At 37.6% G+C, this 12,230-nt stretch overlaps 1 protein-coding gene and 2 pseudogenes across 1 annotated transcript; 1 reads left to right on the forward strand and 2 right to left on the reverse strand.

Moving 5' to 3' along the window:
- Nucleotides 1-613: 613 nt before the first annotated feature.
- On the reverse strand, nt 614-4,902 carry LOC120175671 (annotated as a pseudogene).
- Nucleotides 4,903-5,176: 274 nt separating this feature from the next.
- On the forward strand, nt 5,177-7,480 carry LOC120175680 (annotated as a pseudogene).
- A 788-nt stretch (nt 7,481-8,268) lies between these two features.
- LOC120175675 (WAT1-related protein At1g68170-like) lies at nt 8,269-9,776 on the reverse strand. The gene is made up of 6 exons (XM_039182275.1): nt 9,697-9,776; nt 9,504-9,620; nt 9,099-9,360; nt 8,802-8,960; nt 8,560-8,711; nt 8,269-8,492 (listed from the first exon to the last, which is right to left on the reverse strand). The coding sequence occupies exons 2-6, from the start codon at nt 9,584-9,586 to the stop codon at nt 8,297-8,299; spliced, it is 852 nt and encodes a 283-aa protein (XP_039038206.1). The 5' UTR covers nt 9,587-9,620; nt 9,697-9,776; the 3' UTR covers nt 8,269-8,296.
- Nucleotides 9,777-12,230: the final 2,454 nt, after the last annotated feature.

Genomic DNA, 12,230 nt, shown 5'->3' on the forward strand with positions numbered 1-12,230 from the left:
TTCTACGGGCATTCGGTGCAAATTCTACGGGCACTTCGGTGCATTTATACGAGCTGTGGTGACAGCATAGTGCACAACCTCACATTACTCAAATACCTTAGGTTCTCAATATGCTATCATGGGCCAATAAACTTATTAATACTGAATAATGAATGTTACAGTCATACGCTTACAGGTATGGATATTGTTAAAGTATACTACATTGATTAGTTACATGTTTGCATCTCATCTCATATGATCCTGACATATTCATTACAATACATTGCCTTATTATTGTTGCCTCACTAAGTCGATGACTTAGCGTGTGAGTGTTTCACACGTAGGATCCGAGGAAATTAGACGAGACAGGTGAAGCAGCTTGACAGTATTACTCCTGCAACCATCAGATCAGAAGCAACTTATCAGTAGGTCATTTGTTATGTAAATAGCAGTTGGCATGTAATTAAAGAGTTAAGTTGTGTATGCTCTGAATATTTTTGTAAACTTATATTACAGTATGTATATTATTGTATTTTCTTAATACAAGTCCCATATTTACTATTTATTAAGAGTTGTGTTTTAAAGTCAATGTAGTATCTCTGACTCATATCGGGTCGGGTATGGGTTAGGGGTGTTACAGTAAGCCACGCTCTTTCAAGAAGCTTAGGAATCTCTGACCATTTCCCTCCTGAATTCGAGCTCTCGAGTGAAGAGATCGCATAGTACATACTTGAAAGGTATGATGAGAAGAATGGTTGCGGATGTTAAAAACACTAGTGCAACCTCGGTTGTTATCTGCAAAAAAATGTTTAAATGAATATATTTGATTCCAAATTTGCCAAAGCAGTATAGAATCACAATGTTCTTGTCGTGTTCGCATTCGTTAATCATGGCATCGTACCTGAGGCTGACCGGCGAGGAGGATCGTGCGTAATTTCAGGAGAGTAGCGTTCGGATTCTGGAGAAAATACTCCACGTCTCGGATGCCATCTTTTACTGCTATGATCTTTTGAATAGTATTTGAAGGTGGCTGATCACGTATAGTGACTTTGCCGAAAGATCTACCGAGACGACCTTGCTCCTCGAGGCCTTTAAGCGTTAGCATGCAGGCGGCTAAGACATCAAAGCCATCGGAAAAACATATGGCAGCAGGTTTCTAGAGCATAAATGTTCAACACATCAGCCTACCAGTGCTCAAATGTAGTGATAAGAGGGAAAATAACAACAAAAGGTAGCTGTACAAATAAGACCGCCGCCTTCTATCACAAGAAAAAGCTCACCCTTTAGCCATGAGCTAAAGCTCGAAAGTGAAGTAAAAATTTCTAAATGAAGAGACCAAAATATAGACCACGAACCTGAAAATAATTGTATAAACAAATGCAAGGAAAGAGAGTCAAGTGTGGCTCCTCCCAGCGTCTAAGCTTGTCAATATTCCGAGCAGTGATTGTAAAAGGAAGAATAAGTTCTTGTATAAAGAGAGAGCTTGAGTTCAATCGATGGACGTATAAGGTTATACGTAAAAAATAAACAGGACATGCTGAAACAAGAACAAACGCATGACAAGAAGCCAAAAAACATAGTAAAATCGATGCTGAACCTTGAAAAGGTCGACATTACTGGGTATCACTTCAAGTTTCGCCGCATCGATGGTGGCTTAAGTTTTTCCACTGCCTGGTATTTTTGTTTGCAGATCCTGCTGCCCTTTCAATGAGAGACTTATCAGCCACAACAAGATTTTTATTAAGCACTACTGCTGGTCTACTTGAAGAATGCTTCCAAAAACCAATGGAAGCACTAGAAACCCAAGACGGAGATCTCATCCACTTCCGTCGATGTCAAATACATGATCGCTGATGTCTAACGACGCCGATTCAGAAGGGCTTGTTCCTTCAGCTCGTTGATACCCCGCATCCGTAGCTTTACAACTAATGGTCCACCCCAATAATTCACGGCTAGAGTTTGAAAGACGAGGTCACCATGGGGTGCATTTTGCAAAAAACGAGAAGTGAACAAGTTTGATTGGATCATCCAACAACTTTCGCATGAACTGGAGTGCTTGCAGTCTAGCAATGCCATTAACGGCACCGGTCGTAGCCTTTTGCTTCCCTTTTTGAGAACCGAATACTTGAGACAGCGATAGGTCATTATCATCCGGTCCATACTCACTACGAAACTTGTGCAGAGTTATAATTTCACCGATCGATGCGTGCCAACATCTCGCCTCAATTCACCTCCCAAGTCGACAAACTCCAACACCCATGTTTATGTTCTGTATACAAGTTCAAAAATATAATTATTTGTTTAAGAGGAACTCCAATGGAGAAAAAATGGACCTTCACCTACATGACTAAGTTGGCAAAAATATAATCGTTTGAGCATAGTCCAACACCCTTTAATTATATTATGTAGAAACGAAAAAAGTATTTTGTTTCGTTGCTGCTTTCTAGCCATGTGATTTTGGGTAAATGGTGGGCCATCACTTGGACCCACTTTACTCCCTTCTCTGCAACAAAGGGATCCACCGCCCATGAATTTATTTTATAGTGTAAACCACAAGTTTCAACTTTTAACCTCAGTAGTCAACCCTCCTTCAAAATTCAGCAGTGCATGGAAATTTATTGCCTAGTATCTGTGGTACTTGAAAGTAAGCCTTGTGGACGGGACAACATTTTTGAGTGAATTTGTTCCAAAATAGAATTTGATCCGACACGTCTCGAGCTTAATCAAGACCCTCTCTGGCTACCTGACATCAAGGTCTAGACCCAAAAAATGGAAATTAAGCTGCATATTTGAAATAGAATTATATCATTGCATTCATGTATGAATACGTGCTCGAACATAGGATTGCATTGCCCATTACTAAGGCTTTAGAAATCTGCCCAACAAAATGGGGCTATATGAAAACATTAACCTAATACATCATTGCTTAGCCATGAAGCAGCCTTAACAATGAAATCAAATGTGTTTTAGCTCTTATTATCTAATAGGGACCCATGTTCATTGACCTTAAATCCTCACTTTCATAATTGTCATGTGATCTCTCACATGCCCACTCATGTGGAAGCATAGCATCATATCATGTTCATGACACATTTTGACATTCTTTCGTATCTTTTCACATCATTACATTCAAGGACAGAGCTATCTTATAGTGGGAGGGGCTGCCCCTCATTTTTTTGGGTCAAATTATTTCCGGTCCTTCATACTTTTGAAACTAAGAAAATTAAGTCTTGTCCCAAAGTTTTTGAGTCTAGTTACTTATAAGGTCCATATTAGTTTTGGAAGTAGAAAAATCAAACTCTTAGCCCATTTTTTTCAATTTAAATACTTATTAGGTCCTTATCTTGAAATTAGGCAAATTAAGATTGATCCTTATTTTTTTGGTGTAAATACTATTTACACTCTTGTTAATTTTAAAATTAGACAAAACAGATTCCGACTCTCTAATTTTAAAATTTTATACAGGAGGCTTGACATTTCGGATCCCATTTTATTATCATTTATTTGTCTCTCCTGAAGTTTCATCTTGGTTTCCTCCCTGATCACACGGATTATATATCTTGTGAATTTTCTTTTTCATTTTGGTCAGTTAATTTGTACTGGAATGGGCGGGCATCGGTGGATTGTAAAATAGTGATATGTCCAAGGAAGCAATCACTTACATACAAGCAGTGTGGATTTGATGGATTGAGGGTTTAAAACCCAAAACTTGTTTGTTTTCAGATTGATTGAAGGGGAATGTTGAGAGTTACGTGTATGCTTGTGCATGTTACAGCTGAGATGGTTCTAGAAACGATCTAGAAGTTAGTTAGTTAGTTATCATAACAGATTGTTGTTATGAAATTCTGTTAAGCAGTTTTAGCTTGGTAAGCTAGTATATAAGGAGCAGAATATGTAAGGCTTGTGATCATCTATTAATGATAGAAAAGTGTTTGAATAAATTCTTGAAACTTGTTTGATTACTCAATAGGGAAAATGGCACTTGAGTTCTCTTTCATTGTTCTCCATTCTCTTATCCACAAATGGATCTGAGAAAAAAAGGAAGAAAAAAAAAAGGAAAGAAGGGGGAGGCAGAATTCAGGGGAAGAAAGAGGCACAGAAACACTTCACATGGTTCGAGTATTGCAAAAGTAAATCATAGGCCAAGAAGACGATGAGAAGTCCCTAAATGGGAAAGATCAATTTTTTGTGCCCCCTATCCCTCCGCTCCCCAACCCAAAGATTTTGGTCATTTTTGTATTGGTTACTTGGGTTTTAAGGAAGAAAAAGAAAAAGGGGGTTGTAATTGGCATGTGCAGTGGGTGTATGCTATACTGTTCCTAATCTTAATCAAACTGGCAAAGTATCTCTCTCTCTCTCTCTCTCTCTCTCTTTGTGCTGTGATGTTTCTGCCATGATATATATACTAAAGGCCAATGGGGCAGCCATTCTATGTTTTGATGACAGCTCTTGCCCCATGATTATGGAAGCTCCACTTGAAAGAACATCAACCCCACACTTGTGCAGTGTGATAATGCTCATTACCAACAATAAATGAAGTTCCAAAGGTTAAGCTAAACTGCATACAAGGTAATCCAGGGGGAATGCCTCTTAGGAATGATGTAGTTTAAGACCAATGCCAACATTTTCATCCTGTAGGGAATTGAAAAACACCATCATCAAGAGCAGAAATCGACGGTGCACATCAGCACCCTTAACCAATGTTTCGGACTGGAATTAACAACTTCTGGTTTCTCCACAGCAGTTAAAGATAGAAGATAATGATTGATCAAATTGTTGGAAGTCTACCATCTCATTTCCAGAGCTGGGAAAGAAACCATCAACAAGTGGCTGCCGGAGTTTATTTCTTCTATATGGAAGATGCCGTGTCGTCTGACCATCTTCCGGAAGACACAATGTTGTCCGACTATCTTTTAAGAGCATTGTGAATTTTTCCATAATTGAGATAAAAAAATCGAAGACAACATTTTAGAATTTTTTTTTCCAACTGCCCTATCTGGGGATTCAATTAGAATGATTTGAATTTTAAATATTAATTTAGAATATGAATTCTAATACAGACATGTTGGGGAGAATTCATAAAAAATAATAATGGGAGGAAATGACCTAACTATCCCTACATTTTATAATAATGCGACTAAATGACCGCGAGTACACGTAACCTATCGCCTTGCAGCGCAGGTTCATCTTTCCCTCTTTTCTTCTCTCTCTCATTGCTCAGTGCTTCGCTTTGCGTTTTTTCAGCTTGAATTTTCCTCTTATCCAATCAGCGGAAACAAAGGCAAAAGGCCAAAAAGGAAAGACAGATGAGCAACGAAGTGGAGAAAATAGAACTGAAAATACGGGGCTGTCATGGCGTCTTCCAAGGTGATTACGTCCACGTCAAGGACGAATCCCGACGTGCCACGTCAGCCATCCCTATGCTCTTCGCCCTCCACTCTCCTCGCTGGTCTCCAAAACCAACAAAACAACCAAAACCAATCTCAGAACTGCCTAGGCTCCATGACCATGGACGATCTTGAAAAACATCTATTCGTCGACGCCGCCGCAGCCGACTGCTTCTTCCGACGCCCACGCACAGTTCCTCGGCGCCTCCATCTCACGCGAAGGTAGTTTCTCGCTTCCGAAGGATGTGGCGAACAAGTCCGTCGACGAGGTTTGGAAGGAGATCGTCGCCGGCGGAGGAGGCGATCAGAGGCAGGAAGGTCAGCTGGAAGAGATGACTTTGGAGGATTTTTTGACGAAAGCTGGAGCGGTTAGAGAAGAGGATGTCGGGGAAGTTGTTAATCAGGTGGGAGTAGGTGCAGGTGTTTATCCTGCGGATCCCGTCGTTATCAACGGCGGTGGAAGTCAGTTTCCGGCGTTTGGAAACAACGGCAATGTTTATCATCAGCCATTGGTCGTGGTGCCAGCTGGTGGAGGCGCGATGAGAGGTAAACGACGCGCCGTCGAGGAACCTCCTTTGGATAAAGCGACGCAGCAGAAACAGAGGAGGATGATTAAGAACAGGGAATCCGCTGCTAGGTCTAGAGAACGCAAACAGGTCAGGCCCTCCTTTCTAAATTATGTTTGGTTGCCTAGAAAGTGAAGAGAAATGATATACTTAACTTTATCTCATTGAGATTTTAATTGTATTGCTATCCTTGTTGACATTTAGGCATATACTGTTGAATTGGAATCTATGGTTTCACATTTGGAAGAAGAGAACGCTCGGTTGCTAAGAGAAGAGGTATATATGCAGCTATATTATATGATCTTAGATGATCACATTCAAGAATTTCAATTGTTTCCCGTTTACCCAGCCTAGTGAACTACTTAAGTGCTATGATCAAAATTAAAATGTGTCTCAAAATAATTCCAAAGCTAATCAATATACATAAATCAAAATGATGTATTACCATGCTTCCTTTCAAACGTATTCATTGGTAACATGAACTGAAATAGCGGAGATTTTGGTCCACTTTTCTTTTTAATCTGGTTTTTAGTCAATTAGTATCTAGACACTTAATCTCGATGAATGTATGAATCATCCTTAGGCGTTAGATCATAAACATTTTGATTCTGAATTGATTCTCAAAATACATTGCAGGCTGAGCTGAACAGGAGAGGTTTAAGCAGGTATGTCACTTTGTTTAATCTTTCAATTCAGTTACATTATGTGCTTCAATTGTCTCAAGATTTATTCAATTTATTTTATGAATCATCAATTCATAAAAATCCCATCATTGGTTTTGTGATCAATGTTTGGAGATGTCTTTTATTTGCAAGTAAATGAACATTTCAGCAAACATTGAGTGAATATTTCACTTTGGAGTTGCTTTCTTTTACATAATACTCATAACGAGTTAAGAGCTCATCACTATGACTGCAGTTTGATTTTTTTTTCCTGCCATTATTGTAATGATTCGTATTTAAGATGTGCTATGGCTTTAAACCTTGTAATGTCATCCTCTTTGCTTGAAAGATGATGATGCTAGTACCAATTGATGACACCTTGAGGTTGACTCTAACGCAGTTGATGAAGAACCTCATCCCCGTCATGGAGAAGCAAAGACCACGTCGTGTTATCAGGCGTGTTCATTCCATGGAAAAATGTACGGCAGCAGCTCCTTATCTTTTTTCTTGTCAATTCTCTGTCCATAATTGAAGCTATAGGAAATAACTGCAAGAACCAAGCTGAAACTGAAGTGGGGTATAAGTAATGAAAGCAAAAACCAAGTTTCAAGCTTGATCTAGATTTTACCCATGTGGAAGATCATTTCAGAAACTAAAGTTTGAGGTGTGGAAAAAGACACATTTTGCTTAGGTTAGGTAATTTGTGAAAAAAAAAGGAAGAAAGAATCTCATTAGTCATTTATGCAAGTCCTGTCAGAAGGCGAAGATGGTAGGCCAGGCTCAGAACTGATCTAACACAAATTCTGAGTGTAAAAATTCATTAGAATATTTGAATGGCCTCGCTTCCTTTCCCTATATTATTATGATTGCTATCATTTATAATTTATAGAGTTATAATAAAAGCTGAACGTGGAGCCATTAAGTTTTTGCTGCGCTAAAAATGTAGAGGAATTGATGGGTGGCAGAACACCAAGCACATCTATTATTAACTTGCAGCAATGATCTGACAACAGCAAAGCTAATGGTCCTTCCAATGTCTTCCAACCATCACTGCCATTGCTTTTGCCATGCCAGTTTCCTTCACCAAATGCCAAGGTAACCCCTTCTCCCACCTTTCACATTTTGATTGGGAAAAATATATCAATAAAGTAGCGTGCATCTGATTAGTCAGGCATGAATTAAAGAGAAAATAAGAGTTTCACTATGTTGCAAGCCTGTCATTCTGGTGATGGCATCAAATTAGCTTACAAATAACACAACAGTGTCAATTTTCCATACTACCAATGGTTACCCTAAGAATAAGAAGTGACAAAAAAGATAGGGACAATGAAAGGAATGAAGAGAATTAATGATTGTCATTAATCTTTTTTTCATGTGTTTTAGGGGGACCACAATCATTATTTGGTTTTCATCATATGCTCTAACCACAAGCCAATTTGCTGTCAACTGCTCATGCCATCTTGGGGGCTTGTTTTTGAGGATCAAGGGTTTCATTTTCTAATATCAATACTTCAATAAAAGAAGAAGAAAAACAGAAGGATATGTAGTTTACAAACGATGAAACAATCTAAAACAAAAAGGGGAAATAACAAAACTTTACTCCAACCATTTTCCATTTGTCTCTATCCACACTATTTTCCCTCTAAAATTTTGTAACATATTTATTCCCTTTTCCGAAATCCCTCATAGTTTGGTGAAGTCCTTAACGCGTACTATTGTTGTCGTTGTTACTAATATTAGAAGTGGTATCATCGCAAGGAGCAACGACAACTTGGATAGCTCCATTGTTGGAACAGATCTTGTTTGATGAAACTGATTGGTTCATTCTCTTCATCTCTTGGCCTTTTCCCCACAGTACAACGTATAGTCCCACCACAATCAGCACTGCTCCTATTATGCTGTGATTTAGACCACGTTAAACAAGATAACATGATTGATTAATCGATTGATCAAGGAATTAATTACCTTCCGAGATGGAACTTTTCTTCGAGAAAAAATGCGCCCGCTAAAGCTACTAAGACGAGCAACAAAGGGCTGAAACTAGATGCGTAAAGCGGACCTCTCATGCGCACGCACCAAGAGATCAAGCTAATCATCAACCCCGACCCGAAGATTCCCTGCTAACACACATCAGTGCACATTTAGTCTCCAAATTAAAGCTTAAATTTTGATTAGATCTAAAAAAAGGTATTCTCTCGAAAACGTACCGCATAGGCAACGGTGAGAAGCCTGATATTCCATCCCAGTTTCCATTGACTCCAATCTTTCTCCACGCAAAGTGCAAGAGCAGTTGTTTGTATGGCTGCCATTGTGCATGTCAATGCTGTGCTCGAGTAATAACATGGGTATTTCTCGCTCATCTTCGTCTTGTATGAAAAAAATTCAAATATAAACATTAAAAAAAACAAAGAGATGACCCGCTTATATTATTCATTAGTTTTACATGCAAAGATAATACACAGAGAACAAAATATATTGCAAATGAAATGGAGTTAAAAGAAGACCTGAATGTTCAACCATATAGCATAAGAAATACAGCTTCCAAGAGCTAGCAAAGCTCCCAATACATGATGAGCAGAGCCTGGATGTGAATTAGAAGAAGAAGAAGCCACATGGTGTAGGTGATGTAAAAGATCTAAATGGATGGATCCCATGCCAATTCTGAGTCCTTTGAAGAATGTGAATATCATTGCCCCACCTAATCCAATTAATGTTCCCAACACCTTCGCTTTCCCTGCCCTTGTTCCAAACCCTGCCTTTTCCAATCTGCATGCCACAAACAAACATGGGATTGAAGATGAACCAAACTATTAGTTTGTGGGTCTAATTGTAAAACTCATCCTTGTGCTTTTTAAAAATCCAGAAGTTAATCTCTCTACTTGGATGACTCAAATAAAGGATATACATACCCAACGGTGACGGCCACAATGAAAGTTATGGCTGGAATTAGATTAGTCGTAGCTGAAACAAATGTTGCTGATGTTAATGCCATGGCTTCTATGTACAAATTTTGAGCCACCGAGCACCTGCATAATACCAACAAATTACAGAATTAATCTTCACTTTAAACTTAATTAACCTGTTGGTGGCAAATAACCTTACCCAAGTAACCCACAGAAAAATGCTTGAACTAGTATAGTCCGAGTTAGCTTTGGGCTATTCCTGCGGAACAAACAAACATTGCAAAAGGAAAAGGTTAAAATTACCATACGAGATTAAATAATTTACTTAATTATGATAAGATTCAAACCTCTAACCTAAACTCGTCGGTGTCCTCAGTAGAGTCGAGAAACAAAACCGAACATCATGAAAATAAAGCGAAAGAGAAACGAAAAGAACCTTTCAACAAGGAGAGCAAGAGGGTTCATAAGAGCGGAGGCAAATATGAAGCGATAGGCAACCGTAACCTTCATGCTCATTCCATCGCAAACAGCCAATTTATACAACACATTAACACCTGCAAACACTATTTGAACCACCACCTTCAACATTGCAGCCTTCAAGCCATGCAATATCTCAACAATCTGCTCCATCCCTTCTGTAAATTCACCAAACTTCAAGCAAAACTCTCGTGCCTTGAAGATATGGGGAGCTGACGATTTATAAGCTACGACACTCCTAAATACACTTCCCCTTCCTGTGTTTAACCACGTCACCGTGTACGTAATCGCCTCCGCACATGCTAAACTTCCTTTTCTCCGTAGCCCTAACACTCGGGCCACACGTGTGTTGTTATATATTTGAGATTTCATGGCATGGTTCAACCACGTTACTACTGCGCCTTTCTTGGCGACTCCTTTAAATTGTTTTGTTTTTCTTTTCCTTCTGGTAAACCTGGAAACTCCGAGGATACATACCATATGGTTGTGAAATGAAACCTCTGTAAGTGTGTTTGGTAAGTAAGAAAATGATGGGAAAAGGTTAAAGAAAATGGCGTTTCTAAATAGTTAATATCAGTGTATTTTATTTTACGTAAGATAAGAGTGGTTGGGAGATATGTTTATTATCGTTAATAATGTTTCTATCATTGTAAAAATGGGTTGATTAGCTATACGTGAAAGGTGTTGTTGGCTTGTTCTACTACGCCTTTCCCATAAAAGCAAAATGTAATAAAGTTGTAAAAGGATAACACAGGAGCTTTTTTCCAGGCTGACGATGGACTAACTAAAGTTTGCTATATTGACGCTGTTTCATTTTCTTTTCATTTTCTCTATAATACAATTAAAATAAAGGCAAAATGATATTTTTGTCCGTGTAATAGATCTAATTTATCATTTTTGCTCCTATTGTATATTTACCTCAGTTCTCTAAGTTGCTCGATTGCATCAATGTTTTAAATATTTATTATTATTTAGGGTTTAGGGTTTAGGGTTTAGGGTTTAAGGTTTAGGGTTTTAAGTTAAGATTAGAGTTAGGGTATAGGATGATGCAATTAAACAACTTTGAGGGTTAAATTGATGTGAAAATACTATAGGGCGAAAATGATAAATCGAATCTATTACGGGGCAAAGGTTACCTTTTGCCTAAAATAAATTTATCTATCAATTAATTTAACGAAATAGTGTATGAGAATCTTTTAATTGCAGTCGAGAAAGTTAAATTATTTTGTAATAAATCTTTATAATATTTCATGGAATTAATGACTCGTACATGAACTATCACAGAGGATTATTCTAAAAGAATACACACTCAAACTTTTAGAAAAGATTTTCCACAACTTGGAAAATACTTGGCTTGCTGGGAAACACAAAAAAGCTTTCTAAATTCTATTACCTTTAATTTGTAGGTAAAGCCTTTTAAAGGAACCACTTTTGCTGGCTAATTCTTTTGACGAATTTGGTAAATGGACTAAGAATGCATTGCTTTTACTTTAGAATATTTTCCATCAAAAATGGCGGCTGATTATACATTTAGAAAAATTATAAAAGTTAAATTGATATAAAAATACGATAGAGATAAAAACGAAAACCTTACGTGAACAAAAGTTATCATTTTTGCCTCTAAAAAGAAGCAAATAGTCTTTGTTCTCCCCTAACAAATGAAGGCTTTTAGACCATTAGCGATAACCCCAACAAGCGAAGACGCCGGGCTGTGTCTCAACCTTAATATCCGACGTAAAATAGCATGGTATATATAATATATATTTGTTTTTTAACATTATATATGTTTGATAACTTTAAAATTATTCGATAATAATGTTTATATATTCTTACAGCCGTTTGAACTCAAAAATCTTTAAAAAAATAATTATTATTTTTAACCACTAAAATTATTTGATTCGTGTCTTAGTTATGATATTATACTATAGAAAATCACAGAACGTGAGAGATATGGATAGAATTGAATAGGAGGAAGAACAAAGTCACGTAACTGGCTTGTCCCACGAGATAAGGAGGTGTCGAGTTCATGCAATTATTTTAAAACAAAGGGAAACCATGTCCAAATATAATTTATACACGTAATATGAATTTATACTTTTAATTTATTTATATTGGATTAAGATGATTTAAGCATTTAAAAAAACAACGTAGTCTTTTTTTTATTATTTTATTTTTGAACGACAAAGAAGAGAAAAGAAATGGTATTTCTCTATCTCAAAAATACACAATATTGCAAGGAAAAAGATAAATTCAAGC

This window comes from Hibiscus syriacus, unplaced genomic scaffold (assembly GCF_006381635.1).
Source record: "Hibiscus syriacus cultivar Baekdansim isolate YM2019G1 unplaced genomic scaffold, ASM638163v2 tig00112206_pilon, whole genome shotgun sequence".
NCBI classification, from domain to species: Eukaryota; Viridiplantae; Streptophyta; class Magnoliopsida; order Malvales; family Malvaceae; genus Hibiscus; species Hibiscus syriacus.